This window comes from Bos indicus, chromosome 10, assembly GCF_029378745.1.
Source record: "Bos indicus isolate NIAB-ARS_2022 breed Sahiwal x Tharparkar chromosome 10, NIAB-ARS_B.indTharparkar_mat_pri_1.0, whole genome shotgun sequence".
Classification (NCBI taxonomy): Eukaryota; Metazoa; Chordata; class Mammalia; order Artiodactyla; family Bovidae; genus Bos; species Bos indicus.
In genome coordinates, this window is record NC_091769.1 from 36,802,797 (window position 1) to 36,818,510 (window position 15,714).

The window sequence follows — 15,714 nt, forward strand, 5'->3', positions numbered from 1 at the left end:
TGGTGATGTTAACAATGGGTATTCTTGCAACTTTTTTCTTTGGTCTGTAATTTTTTTGAAAATACAAAAATCCAATTTAAGAAATCATGCTGGTGATTTCTTAATCTAGCCTAAGATTCTGTAACCTGTGTTTGTGTTTGCCGAAGGCAGACCAAGAATTTTCACCAGGGAAGTGAGACGAACATGTTCCACTTCACCTAGGAGAGCTGAGGAGGAATGATTATCAACACATGTCTTCTGCAGCATCACCTAATCTTGTGTTTGGGCCTGTGCTGCAGGTGAAGTGTCAGATTCTGACAGCAACAGCTCCTCCTCCAGTTCAGATTCAGACTCTTCCTCAGAAGATGAGGAATTCCATGATGGCTACGGAGAAGACCTCATGGGAGATGAGGAAGACAGGGCCCGTCTGGAACAGATGACAGAAAAGGAGAGAGAACAAGAACTGTTCAACCGCATAGAGAAGAGGGAGGTGTTGAAAAAAAGGTAAAGTAGTAATTCCTTAATGATACATTAATAGAGTAATTTTCCAAAGTTCGCATTTGGAGCCCTGTCTTCCTAGGGTTTGAGACTTAAAATTTTGGGAATTCCCCCGCGGTTCAGGGGTTAGGACTCCACCCTTTCACTGCTAAGGGCACAGGTTCAATACCTGGTTGTGGAAGCAAGCCATGCAGCACAGCACCCCCCATCCAAAAAAAATGACTTGAAATTCTCATTATGTATGAGTTAGGAATCTATCTTTCTAGCGTGGTTTTTTTTTTTTTTTTTTTTTTCAAACTCTAATGTTAAATTGCTTTTTGGTATACAAAGGTGTTTCAGTATTTAGGATTACATGTGTAAATGACAAAAGTCTTTCCTTATCTCCTAAAAGAATTTCAAGATGAAAATAAACTTGGGTTTCATCTCAGGAAATAGTCCTCAGAACTAGGATTATTCTGTCCCTACCTGATCATGTGAAAGAAACATAGAAGCGTTTTCTTTGGCAGCAAGTAGTCCCATTTCATCTGGGAGCCTGGTTGTCTCTTCTGGAGACCATGTTAAGTCTGCTCAGTTATCCGAGACAAGAATGTTTGGCTTTCAGTCAGCAGCAAGTCATAGACGTTTGTTTTGAGTGTGGATGCTTCCACGGTTACCTATATTGGAACAAACAGGACTTAAGAAACAGTACCAGAGTTGCCAGATGGTTAAGAATGACTTCGAAAATTTGTATTTCTGAACTGTGGAGAGCATAGCAAAAGGTTCTAAACCAAGGCCAGTAGGGCCCTATGGCAAAATCACCAAGTAGCTCTAGAGTAGTGGGTGGCTTATCTCAAGGTTGGTTTTTATGTTTTTTACCTTATATGAATAAGGCAGTTAAAGAATGTTTGCAGTGAGGAGAATTAAGACAGAAGTTCAGAGCCATTCTCAGAAATTTAGGGGTTTGTAGCTCATTTGTTTAGCTGCAGGGCAGTACATGGTAACTCAGAAACTTTTGTGTAAACATCACTAGCATCCTAATGTGAGATGAAGTGGCGGCACCAGTAATGAGGCATCCTTTTCAGTGGTGTTTTGTTTTTTTGGGGGGGGGGGTTTATTTGTTTGTTTGGGGGGTGGTTTTGTTTGTTTTGTTTTTTTGTCTTTGTTTTGACTGCGCAGCATGCTGCTGCTGCTGCTGCTGAGTCGCTTCAGTCGTGTCTGACTCTGTGCGACCCCATAGATGGAAGCCAACCAGGCTCCCCCATCCCTGGGATTCTCCAGGCAAGAGTACTGGAGTGGGTTGCCATTTCCTTCTCCAATGCATGAAAGTGAAGTCGCATGCGGGATCTTAATTCCCTGACCAGGGATCCAAACCATGCCCACCGCAGTGGAGGCTCAGTCCTAACCACTGGACCGCTGGGGAATTCCCAAAGTGTTGGTTTTGGTTGTTAGGTTCTTCCCCTATTCTAGAGCTTTCCCTTTTTTATTATTTATTTACTTACTTATTCAAGCTCACTGCATAAAGGTAACTTGGTTGTGTAAAGAGCACTGATATTTTCTGTCAGAAAGTCTAGGCTCAAGTCCAACTCACTAGCCAGGTGATCTGACCCTCCTCCTGCCTCAGCCTCCCCTTGAGAAATTGTTGTAAGGTCAGAGTGAGATGATACATGTAAGAACATAATATAAATATAAACTTATTTTAAATTGAGGTATAGTTGATATACAATATTATATAAGTAACATGTATAGTGATTCACAGTTTTTAAAGGTTATATTCCATTTATATTGTTTATTGTTGTTCAGTTGCCAAGTTGTGTCTGAGTCTTTGTGACCCCATGGACTGCAGTACACCAGATTGCTCTGTCCTCCACTATCTCCCAGAGTTTGCTCAAATTCATGTCTGTTGAATCAGTGATGCTATCTAACCGTCTCATCTTCTGCCACCCTCTTCCCCTTCTGCCTTCAGTTTTTCCCAGCATCAGGGTCTTTTCCAGTGAGTCGGCTATTCACGTTAAATAGACATAGTATTGGAGCTTCAGCTTCAGCATCAGTCCTTCTTACGAATATTCAGGGTTCATTTCCATTAGGGTTGACTGCTTTGATCTCCTTGCAGTCCCAGGGACTCTCAAGAGTCTTCTCCAGCACCACAATTCAAAAGCATTTATTCTTTAGCACTCAGTCTTCTTTATGGTCCAACTCAACATCTGTACATTAATACTGGAAAAATCATAGCTTTGACTATACGGACCTTTGTCAGCAAAGTGATGTATCTGCTTTTTAATATGCTGCCTAGCTTTGTTATAGCTTTCCTTCCCAGGAGCAAGCATCTTTTAATTTCATGGCTGCAGTCACCATCTGCAGTGATTTTGGAGCCCAAGAAAATAAATCTGTCATTGCTTCCACTTTTCCCCTCCTGTTTGGCATGAAGTGATGGGACTGAATGCCATGAGCTTAGTTTTTTGAATGTTGTATTTTAAGCCAGCTTTTTAAATCTCTTCTTTCTCCCTCATCAAGAGGCTCTTCAGCTCCTCTTCACTTTCTGCCATTAGAGTGGTATCATCTGCATATCAGAGGTTGCTGATATTTCTCCTTGCAATCTTGATTCCAGCTTGTGATTCTTCCAGCATTTCATATGATGTACTGTGTATAGGAGTTAAATAAGCAGGGTGACAGTGTACAGCCTTGTTATACTCTTCCCAATTTATATTGTTAGTTATTGTAAAATATTGGCTATATTCCATGCTGTACACTATATCCTTGTAGCTTATTTTATACACAGTAGTTTGCACCTCTTAATTCCCTACCCCCATAGTGCCTCTCCCCACTGGTAACCACTAGTTTGTTCTCAGTGTCTGTGGATCTGTTTTTTTGTTTTTGTTGTTATATTCATTAGTTTGTTGTATTTTTTAGATTTCACATCAGTGATATCATACAGTATTTGTTCTTCTGTGTCGGACTTCCTTCACTTAGCATGTGCTATGTTGTCAGTCATGTCTGACTCTTTGCGACTCAGAGGACTGCAGCCCTCCAGGTTCCTCTGTCCTTGGGATTCTCTAGGCAAGAATACTGGAGTGCCATTTCCTCCTCCAGAGGATCTTCCCCACCCTGGGATTGAACCCACAACTCTTAGGTCTCCTTCATTGGCAGGCAGGTTCTTTACCACTAGTGCCACATGGGAATCCCCTTTCTTAGCATAATCCCCTGCAGATTCATCCATGTTGTTGCAAATGGCAACGTTTCATTCTTTTTTATGGCTGAATAGTGTTCTGTTGTGTGTGTGTGGATGTGTGTGTGTACATGCCACATCTTTATCCATTCATTGCATATCTTGGTAATTGTAAATAATGCTGCTATGAACATGGGAGTGTGTGTGTCTTGGTTGAATTAGTTCTTTGTTGTTTTTGTTAAATATATACCCAGGAGCGGAATTGCTGGGTCATGTGGTGATTCTGTTTTTAGTTTTTTGAGAAACCTCTAAACTGTTTTCCACACTGGTTGCGCCAATTAACTTCCTCCATTTGTTCTTTGTGTTCTCTTTGATGATAGCCATTCTGTGACATAATAATACCTCATTGTGGTTTTGATTTGATTTCCATAATGATTAGTAATACTGAGCATCTTTTCATGTGCCTATAGGTCATCTGCATTTCCTCTTTGGAAAAATGTCTATCCAGGTCTTCTGCCAATTTTTCAATCAGGTTTTGTTTTTTTGATAGTGAGTTGTATGAGCTGTTTATATATTTTTTATATTAACCCCTTAACAGTTTTGTCATTTGCAAATATTTTCTCCCATTCAGTAGGTTGTCTTTTTGTTTTGTCAATGGTTTCCTTTACTCTTTAAAAGCTTTTAAGTTTAATTAGGTCCCATTTGTTTATTTTTGCTCTCATTTCCTTTGCTTTAGGAGACAGATCCAAACAAATATTGCTATAATTTATCTCAAAGAGTATTCTGCTTATGTTTTCCTCTAGGAGTTTTATGATTTCTGGTTTTATATTTATGTCTTTAATCCATTTTGAGTTTTTTTTTTTTTTTTTAAGAAAATGTTCTAGTTTTTTTCTTTTGCACGTAGCTGTCCAGTTTTCCAGCACCTCAGATATTAACTTTTAAAAATAACTTTATTCAGATATATTTTTACACACCATAGAATCCACCCATTGAAAGTGGTTGAAAGTGATTCAGTGATTTTTTTTTTAATATATTGATAAAGAAAGCTGAGCGCAGAAGAATTGATGCTTTTGAACTGTGTGCTGTTGGAGAAAACTCTTGAGAGTCCCTTGGACTGCAAGGAGATCCAACTAGTCCATCCTAAAGGAGATCAGTCCTGAGTGTTCACTGGAAGGACTGATGTTAAAGCTGAAACTCCAATATTTTGGCCACCTGATGCGAAGAGCTGATGGATTTGAAAAGACCCTGATGCTGGGAAAGATTGAGGGCAGGAGGAGAAGGGGAAGACAGAGGATGAGATGGTTAGATGGCATCACTGACTCAATGGACATGAGTTTGGGTGGACTCTGGGAGTTGGTGATACCTGGCGTGTTGCAGTTCATGGGGTTGCAAAGAGTCGGACATGACTGAGGGACTGAACTGAACTGAAATGAAAGTTGTATAGCCACTGCCACAGTTAATTTCAGAACATTTTCATCACCCCAGGAAAAAACCATGTACTTACTGGTACTCAGTTCTCTGTTGCCTCCTAGCCTTAGGAAACCACTAACTTACTTTGTGTCTTTATAGATTTGCCAAATTCTGGGCATTATATATAAATGGAATCATAAATATATAGGCTTTTGTGCCTGACTTCTTTCACCTAGCATATTTTTGAAGTTCATTCATGTAGCATGTGTCAGTACTTCATTCCTTTTTATGGCTGAATAATATTCCATTAAGTGTATACGTCACATTTTGTTTACCTATTAATCTGTTTTGACATCTTTTTGCTGTTATGAATAATACTACTATGAACATTAATGTACAAGTATTTAAGTATCTATTTTCAGTTCTTTTGGATACATACCTAGGAGTGGAATTGCTGAGTCATATGGTAATTTTATGTTTAACTTTTTGAGAAACCACCAAACTGTTTTCCAGAGCAGCTGCATCATTTTACTTTCCCCCAAGCAATGTATGAGAGTTCCAGTTTCTCCATATCCTTGCCAACACTTGTTATTTTTCCATAATAACTATCCTGGTGACTGTGAAGTATCTCATTGTGGTTTTGATTAGCATTTTCCTGTTGACTAATAATGTTTAGAATCTTTTCAAATCCTTGCTGGAGAAATTTTTGTTCATATGCTTTGCCTATTTTTAAATTGGGTTATTTGTCTTTTTGTTAAGTTTTAAGAGTTCTTTATGTATTCTGGTTCAGTTCAGTTCAGTCAGTCGTGTCCAACTCTTTGTGACCCCATGAATCACAGCACACCAGGCCTCCCTGTCCATCACCAACTCCCGGAGTTCGCTCAGAGTCACGTCCATCAAGTCAGTGATGCCATCCTGGCTACTAGGCCCTTATCATAGAAGGAAATGGCAACCCACTCCAGTTTTCTTGCCTAGAGAATCCCGTGGACAGAGGAGTCTGGTGGGCTGCCGTCTATGGGGTCGCACAGAGTTGGACATGACTAAAGCGACTTAGCAGCAGCAGCAGCAGCAGGCCCTTATCAGATACAGAATTTGCAAGTATCTTTTCCCATTCTGTAGGTTGTATTTTTTCACTGTCAAGTATTGCTTAATGCACAAAATTTAAAAATTTGTGTGTACAATAAATGTTTTCTTTTCTTGCTCAAGCTTTTGGTATCATAGCTAAGAATTTATTGCCAAATCCAGTCATGAACATTTACCCCTATGTTTTCTTATAAGTTTTATAATTTTAGTTCTTGTATTTAGATCATTGATTTTTTTTTTAATTTTACATTGGAGTATAGTTGATTTACAGTGTTGTGTTAGTTTCAGGTATACAGCAGAGCAATTCAATTATACATATATCTATTCTTTTTTCAGAATCTTCTCCCATATAGACTATTATAGTGTATTGAGTAGAATTCCCTGTGATCTACAGTAGGTCTTTGTTGGTTATCTATTTTACATGTAGTATTGTATATATATCAATCCCAACCTTCTGATTTACCCCTCTGCCTCTCATTGATCCATTTTCAGATCTCTCTTTTTTTTTTATGGTGTGAGGTATGAATTCAGCTTTATTATTTGGTGTAGTTATCCAGTCGTTCAGTATCACTTGTTGAAAAGACTATTCTTTCCCCAGTCTTGGCCCCATTGTTGAAAATCAGTTGTCTGTGGGTATATGGATTTATTTGTTGACTCTATTCTGTTCCATTGATCATTGTTTATTGTTATGCCAATATCATACAGTTTTGATTACTGTAGCTGTATAGTCAGTTTTTAACTTGTGAAGTGTTGTTATCCAACTTTGTTCTTTTTCAAAATTGTTTTGACTATCTGAAGCCCTCTGCATTCCCATAGGAATTTTAGTATTGGCTTATCAGTTTTCACAGCAGTGAAAAGAAACAGCTGGGATTTTTATAGGACTTGTGTTGAATCTGTTTATCAAATTTGCAAGTGTTGCCATCTTAAGTCTTTCAATCTGTGAATATGGTATCTTTCTACTTACTTAGATATTGTTTAATTTCTTCCAACAGTTCTTTAGTTTTTGGCGTAAAAGACTAGCACTTGTTTTGTTAAATTTATTCCTAAATATTGTATTTATTTTTTTGGATGCTACTGTAAATGGAATTGTTTTCTTTATTTCATTTTTGGATTAAGCACTGCAAATATATTGAAATACAATTAATTTTTGTATATTGACCCTATTAAGAGCTAAGTAAAAGAAATTTTATAATTGGAGTTATTTTATAATGTTACAAAAAGTTTAATATTCTTATATTCTTATTGTTTATCCCTTCCATAAAATTCCTTAAATTTACACAAAACAATAGTTTTGTTTCATAAAACCCTAATTTTTGTTACAGGGAGAGAGCCTCAATTGCATTTGTTTAAGAGAATAGCATATTTATTCACATGTTTGCTGTGGTAGAGCTGAGGGAGTTATTTTTCCTAAATAAGAAAGCTGTCAAGTGGTATTTTAAAAATACAGCCTGTGTCTTGACCACCTTCAAAATGTGACAGTGATTCTCTGTGGCTCCATTATGTTTCTAATGAGACACCATTGGAGTTAATCCAATAATTAACTCTTTTCTTCCATTTTGTGAAGTTGAGGAAGAGCTGTGTATTACCAACAAGATACAGGAGGATCCTAAATATCTTCTCTCATTTTTAAGTCTATTTCAACAGAATGCTGTCCAGTACTTTCGATGTGCTTATATTCAGTATTTCTAACATACTTAATGTATTGGAGTTTCTTGTAGGAAACTAAAACATTAACTCCTCCCCCCCCACTTATTTTCTTTCTCCTATCTAATAGAAGTCAGTCCTTACAAGTATTTCATTGCCACTTAAAAACCGAACAAATATCTTTTAAACAGATTTGAAATCAGGAAAAAACTGAAAACAGCCAAAAAGAAAGAAAAGAAAGAAAAAAAGAAAAAGCAGGAAGAAGAGCAGGAAAAGAAAAAACTGACACAGATTCAAGAATCTCAGGTAGGACATACAGTAGTCCTTATTATCCCAAGAGTAATACCTCTGTTTTGAGTGTGTATGTATGTTTATGTAAAAGATGGGTTTATATTATAATCAGCTTAGGTCAGTTAGTGCAAGACTGTTTATGTGGTGTCTTCATCTTGTAGGTTTCATTAATCTCTGGACATATCATTTCACCATTAGCTGTGCTGTTTAACTCCTTGGGAATTCTACTGAAGTCTGCATGTAAAAAAGCAGCTCATTTGGTGTGTGAGCATTCCTTAAGGGAAAGTTGGTAAACTTCTTGTCCCAGGTAGCTAAATTGGTTATGATGTTTACTCAGGTGTATGTCATCCTGGACTTGGTAACAAATGTAGCCGGGAAAATTAGTTATCTCTGCGTTTATAACAAAAAGCTTTACTGACAGTATTAACAAAAGTTAGCTACAATCTAGGGAGTCCTTTCGGAAAGTGTTTACGTTGATATTTCTTTGGCTTTCTCTTTATTAGCCAGGTAAGACAGGACTGACTATACTGCTCAGTCCTCTTTGTCCACAAGAGGATGCTGTCTCCCCTTAAGCAAATTTCAGTTTCTGCAGCCAATATAGATTCACATTGGAGAACTGAATTATTGTTAGTTACAGAGAATGTTCTCAGCTATTGGTGAAGAGAACCATCCTATATACCTTTCCCTTCACAGGTAACATCCCACAACAAGGAACGACGCTCCAAACGGGATGAGAAACTAGATAAGAAATCTCAAGCCATGGAGGAACTAAAGGCAGAGCGAGAAAAACGGAAGAACAGAACAGGTAAGTGGGGAAAATACAATGGCTGCTTTGTGTCTTTGATCATATGATTTGACTTCCCAATGCCATTTTTATCTCCCCGCTCACCCTTTTAGCTCTCAAGTATTCAGTTCAGTTTAGTTCAGTCGCTCAGTCATGTCTGACTCTGCAATCCCATGAATCGCAGCACGCCAGGCCTCCCTGTCCATCACCAACTTCCGGAGTTTACTCAAACTCATGTCCATCGAGTCGGTGATGCCATCCAGCCATCTCATCCTCTGTCGTCCCCTTCTCCTCCTGCCCCCAATCCCTCCCAGCATCAGAGTCTTTTCCAATGAGTCAACTCTTTGCGTGAGGTGGCCAAAGTACTGGAGTTTCAGCTTTAGCATCAGTCCTTCCAAAGAAATCCCAGGGCTGATCTCCTTCAGAATGGACTGGTTGGATCTCCTTGCAGTCCAAGGGACTCTCAAGAGTCTTCTCCAACACCACAGTTCAAAAGCATCAATTCTTCGGCGCTCAGCTTTCTTCACAGCCCAACTCTCACATCCATACATGACCACAGGAAGAACCATAGCCTTGACTAGAAGTTCCAAACACAGAGAATAGTATAATAAACTCATGAACCCATCCTCCAACTTCAGCAGTCAGCTCATAGCCAGTCTTATTAAATCTGTACTGCCTCGGCTGCACCAGGTCTTAGTTGCAGCATGTGGAATCTTTAGTTGCGGCATGTGAACTCTTGAGTTTCAATGTGTGGGGTCTAGTTTCCTGACCAGGGATTGAACCTAGGCCACCTGCATTGGGAGTGCAGAGTCTTCGCCACTGAACCACCAGGGAAGTCCCTCTTTGGGTTATTTTAAAGTAAATCTCAGCATCATCACATTTCAACCATAAATACTTCAATATGTATTTCTAAAAGATTAGGACTCTTAAATATAACTACAGTACCATTACCACAGCAAAAAAAAGTGACCAATATTTTCTTCCAGTCTGTAGGTTGTCTTTTCATTTTATTTATGGTTTCCTTTGCTATGCAAAAGCTTGTAAGTTTGAGTTGGTCCCATTTGTTTATTTTGCTTTTATTTCTATTGCCTTGGGAGACAGAGAAAACATTGGTGTGATTTATATCAGAGAATGTTTTGCCTGTGTTCTCTTCTAGGAGTTTTATGGTGTCATGTCTCATGTTTAAGTCTTTAAGCCACAAAATGGTGATATCATTCTTTCATCTACTATCTGGTATACTTATATAAAGAGAAACTTACCAGCTGTTCAGTTAACACCAGGGACATTTTGTATTTACTAGTTCTCAAAAGAATGAGATAGTTCCTTAGCAAACTCCAACTGTAACCAGTGAGATTTGTTTGTTTTGAATATCTTTGGGAACCCATGGATTTTTAACATACTTTATGTTTTTATTCCATTGCAGTTATTATTGTTGAGACTCAAATTGTCTTATCTTCAACCAGTTGTAGCCTGAATTCTTTGACAGGAAACAGAGGCCTTAGTCTTTAATAATCCAGTGGTCTTTCATAGCTTTCTTGCTTTCTGGATTTAGAGTCAGCCATTTCTCTAAGGAGCCCAATTCATCTTTGTGCTTTGGGGTGGGTTTTTTTCTCCCTCATAAGAAATTGCATTTTAACCATAATCTAGACACAAGGAATGCTACTGGATTGGTTATTACTTCTAAGTCTTTTTGATATCCAGAGCTAGGATTTTTTTTTTTATGATAAATTCATTTTGAGCCTCATACTAGATATATCTGTTTCAAAACTAGGATGCCAAGGTTGTTTTGTTTTGTTTATGCTTTATAACAACTTTCTTGAGGTATAATTAAGGTACCATACTGTTTACTCATTTAAAGCATACAGGGCCTTTAGTATATTCACAGCTGTGTCATAAAGCTCAATGAGTTTTCAAATGTTTCATTACTCTAAAAAGAAACCTCATATCCTTTAGCTGTCACCCCCTCAGTCCTGTTATTTCCCAGCCCTAGGCAATCACTGGTCTACTTTCTGTCACTATGGACTTGCCTGTTCTGGACATTTCATATACATGGAATCATACACTATATGGTCTCTTGTGTCTGACTTCTTAGCATGCTTTCTAGATTCACCATGTTGTAGCATGTATCATACTTCTTCCTTTTATGTCTGAATAATGTTCCATTATATGTCTGTACACGTTTTATTTGTCCCTTCACCTCTTGAGCGACACTGGATTGTTTTCACTTTTTGACTGTTACAAATAATGCTGCTCTGAGCATTTATGTGTAAGTTATTGGGTAGACAGGTTTTCACTTCTCTTGCCTATACACTTAGGAGTGAATTGTTGAAGCATATGGTAACTTTGGTGTTGGAGAAGACTCTTGAGAGTCCCTTGGACTGCAAGGAGATCCATCCAGTCCATCCTAAAGGAGATCAGTCCTGAGTATTCATTGGAAGGACTGATGCTAAAGCTGAAACTCCAATACTTTGGCCACCTCATGTGAAGAGCTGACTCATTGGAAAAGACCCTGATGCTGGGAGGGATTGGGGGCAGGAGGAGAAGGGGACGACAGAGGATGAGATGGCTGGATGGCATCACCGACTCGATGGACATGAGTTTGAGTAAACTCCGGAAGTTGGTGATGCACAGGGAGGCCTGGTGTGCTGTGATTCATGGGGTCACAAAGAGTCGGACACGACTGAGCGACTGAACTGACTGACTGATGGTAACTTTGTGTTTGACCTTTTGAGAAACTGCCAGGCAGTTTTCCAAGAGACTTAACCATTTTGCATTTTCACCAGCAATGTATGAGCGTTCTCCCCTGTTTTCACATCCTTACTAACACTTGTCATTGTCTTTTTTATTATAACCATCTTAGTGGGTATGAAGTGGTATCTTATTGTGGTTTAGATTTGCCTTTTTCTAATGACTAGTGATATTGAGCATTTTTTTGTATGCTTCTTGGCCATTTGGATATCTTCTTTGGTGAAATGTCTAGTCAAGTCCTTCGCCCGTTTTTTAATCAAGTTCTCTGTTTTTTGTTGTTACTGAGTAGAAGGACTTCTTTAATTATTTTCAATTTTAGTCCTTTATCTGGTATATGATTTACAACTGTTTTCTCCTGATCTATAGGTTGTCTGTTTCCTCTTAATAGTGTTGTTTGATGCATAAAAGTTAATTTTGATGAAGTACTATTTATCTTCTACTGTTTATCTACTTTTTTTTCTTTTGTTGCCTGTGCTTTGGATATCATATCCAAGAAATCATTGCCAAACGCAGTGTCATAAAGTTTTCCCCCTATTCCTTCAAAAAGCTTGATAATTTTAACTGTTACATGTAGATCTTTGATTCAATTTTTTTGTATGGTGGGAAGTAAGAGTCTACTTTTTTTTTGTCATGTGGGATATCTAGTTTTCCCAGCACAAGGTTTTGAGATGACTGTCATTTCCCTATTGATTGGTCTTGTCATCCTTGTCAGAAATCATCTAACCATAGATGCAAGGGTTTATTTCTATGCTCTCTATTTCATTGGTCTGTATATCTTTCAAATGACTTTTTCAGAGTCACTTGTTGGGAGTTCCTTGGTGGTCTAGTGGTTAGAATTTGATGCTTTCACTGCCTTGGCCTATGTTCAATCCCTGGGCAGAGTCCTGAGATCCCACAAGCCAGGTGGCGTGGCCCAAAAAAAAGTCACTTATTAGAGTTCTTTTTGTGTGGTTGTGCCATCAAGTGAATACTTTGTTTCATTTTATTTGTGATCTGTAGAGATGATATTATTATTATTTTTTGTTTTATGATTATATAAAATACAAGGTTCCAAAGTCAAACTTTCTAAATAAGGTATGTTCACAGAAATATAGCACCTATACCCTTCTGTTTCACTCCTTGCCTCCCTCCCATAGTAGGCAGCCTTCCTTTTTAGTTTTTTAAACAAAAGGAACAGATTCACCTTCCATCTTGAATTAATGGTAGCGCATTATACACACTTTTCTCTACCTTGCTTTTTTCACTTACTCATACATTCTAGAGATAACTCCTTAGGTCGAGCAGTGGTTGGTAGACTACCTGTTTTGTAATGATTCGACTGGAATACAGCGATGCCCATTTTTCATAATTGTCTGTGGCTGCTTCTTGTCTACAGTAGCAAAGTTGTGTAGTTGATACAGTAACCATATGAAGCCCATCCTAAGATATTCACTATCTCTTCATTTAAAAAGATTTTCTGACTCAGGATGCAATGTAATGGTTCAGCTTGGCTCATTCCTTGTTTCGCAGCTGCAGGGTGGCTCACTGGGTCAGTGTGCTAGAGGTGATTCAACCACTCGCCTTTGCAGACATTTGGGTTGTTTTCAGTCTTGTGCTATTACATGTAGTGCTGTAAATTCAAAATAAGATTTCCCTGAAAGACGCTGAAGACATCTTTAGTTTTTCCTCATTTTTCCTGTCCATCTCCAAGTGTCTTGAGAACAATAAAAGACAAGTGTCTGCAGAGTTGGTGTCCCTTTTTGCCCACTTAGTGACTATCTTCCAACACCCCCCCCACCCCCTTTATTTTTGTCTGCTGGGGCTTGACATTTGGTGTGATTTTAAACTTTCTGCTTTCTGGGTAACTCACTTGTATAGATAGCCCAAGTAATCACAATCCAGGCCAGAGATGATGGAGCTATCTATTAAATCTCTTTCTACATTCCAGTCCTTTTTTTCAGAGATGAAAGATGTTTCAGTTTCTTATTGAGAAAACCTCAGTAAACATTTCCTTTTTTTTTTTTTTTAAGCTGAGCTCCTCGCCAAGAAACAGCCATTAAAAACTAGTGAGGTGTACTCTGATGACGAGGAGGAGGAGGAGGATGACAAGTCCAGTGAAAAGTCAGACCGCTCATCCCGAACAACGTCATCCGACGAGGAAGAGGAGTAAGCTGTGCACATTTTGGTCTAGTAGTCCGGATGGGTGGGTTCTACGGGGAAAGGCTTAGTGTAGTTTCCAAATATCTCCTCCTGTTTGGTGACAAACTGTGGTCTGGTCAAGTACCCTGAATTGCTGAGCTGAGTTTGCAAGCACATCAGCCAAACAGGCTTCTGCCTTTGGCTCATAGGCTGCGCCCCTGAACATTTCATCAAGATTTGGCAGGTGGGAATTGCTTTCATGTCACCCTTGGATTAGCCAAGAGCTTCCCTTGGTTTTCTTTCTATGATAGTGGGTTATCTGGGCTGGCAGCCTCATTCGAGACAGTTCACAGTCCTGGTTAGGAACAGGATTGTAGTCCCACTTTCCTGTTGCTTCATGTATTTCTCCTGCTGTATGAAATCACATATACTTCGGTGAAGTTTTAAGAAGTTGGTATTTTTTATTTACCTTGATCTGTTCGTACAATGAACAGTTTGCCCAGCATCCTTTGTTCCTCACAGGAAAGAAGAGATCCCTCCAAAATCACAACCGGTCTCCTTACCAGAGGAATTGAATCGCGTTCGATTATCACGGCATAAGCTGGAACGTTGGTGTCATATGCCCTTCTTCGCTAAAACAGTCACAGGATGCTTTGTACGGATTGGCATCGGAAACCACAACAGCAAACCAGTTTACCGGGTTAGTATTTCTTTCCTTGGACAGTTGTAGGATGTTTTAAATATAATGATTCTTAGCTAAGAGTATGAACTGCTGAACAGACCTGTCACTTTTCTGCTAGCATTTGATGGGAAAATAGATTGCAGCTGAGATTTCATTAGATTAGCCACAATCTGAGGCAACCAGGGATCAAGCTGACCTGCTGCCAGGAAGAGTACTTGGAGCCCAAAAGTTTAGATTTAGAATGATTTTCTGTATCCTTCCATATAAAAGCAAGACAGGAGACATTTATGAAGTCTTTGTCAGGAGTTATGTAATCTGGAAGATTTATTAATTTGAAAAATAATGAAAAATTTCCACATTACATACTAAGTGACTTCTGGAACAGGGAGTTATATTGAGGTTTAAAAAGTAAACAAAACCTTCCAGCCTATTGAGATTATTTTGTGAGTTCCAGCTCTGCTTCTGTGGCCTGGATGACTAGAAAGAACATAGCTGGTTGGTTTGTTTTTTCTTTTCTTTTTTTGTTTGTTTTGTTCTGAGTTGTTTGATTTTAACCTGTGTTCACCCCCTTGTGTGAGGACCAGTGGCCATGCCACGTCCCAGAAACCTTGGCAACAGAAACAGACATCATGGTCTTCACATTTGATTGATAAAACTGACGTCTGAAAGCCAAGTGCACCCCCAATAAGGCAGAATTAAGTTAGAGGGGAATTTGCCAATGGGCCCCACCAAGCTAACTGAGTCCTCACTTACTCTGGGCACAGGTGCTTTGCTGTCTGAGTCCTAAGCCTGAGGACAGTGCCCAGAACACCTTGAAGCTGTGGGGCTCCTCTCAGTTTAGTGTCACTCATCTGCACTCAGGCAGATGAAGCCAGAGGGTGGGGTGGAGGACTTCGAACGAGTGTGTTGTAACTGGTGTCTCTGTCCTCACTTAGGTTGCTGAGATCACGGGTGTTGTGGAAACCGCCAAAGTTTACCAGCTTGGTGGCACCAGAACAAACAAAGGGCTACAGCTACGGTAGGAGAGGTGCTTCCGTGGCCGATTCTGTTCCCACTGCAAACAGGCATGGCCTGCTGGGGCTGTTGTTTGCTCCCAGTGTTCTCTTTCTTATAATACTGTTTGTGTCCCCACCAGGGGCTTGGAGGGAAACTTGTGTTCCGCCTTTGCCTATAGGGAAGGTAGGAGGTAGCTGTCTCATAGGGGATGTTGAGTGCTGGAACACGTAGAAGGAAGACGATCACAAGACCCGCTCCTCCCAGGGTCCTGCAGGCGTTCCTCAGTGAGTGTGGGCAGGAGGCTTGCTTCTGGTCCTGGCTCCGTCAACAACTAACCTG

General features: G+C 39.3%; 1 protein-coding gene across 1 annotated transcript in view; it reads left to right on the forward strand.

The window, feature by feature from the left end:
* Positions 1–15,714, forward strand: part of RTF1 (RTF1 homolog, Paf1/RNA polymerase II complex component) — a 46,242-nt gene that overhangs the window by 23,623 nt on the left and 6,905 nt on the right. The window contains exons 4-9 of the mRNA XM_019968566.2: positions 279–483; positions 7,948–8,062; positions 8,741–8,852; positions 13,589–13,724; positions 14,220–14,397; positions 15,315–15,397. Of these exons, the coding sequence (XP_019824125.2) occupies positions 279–483; positions 7,948–8,062; positions 8,741–8,852; positions 13,589–13,724; positions 14,220–14,397; positions 15,315–15,397 (829 nt within the window). The remainder of the gene's footprint in view (positions 1–278; positions 484–7,947; positions 8,063–8,740; positions 8,853–13,588; positions 13,725–14,219; positions 14,398–15,314; positions 15,398–15,714) is intronic.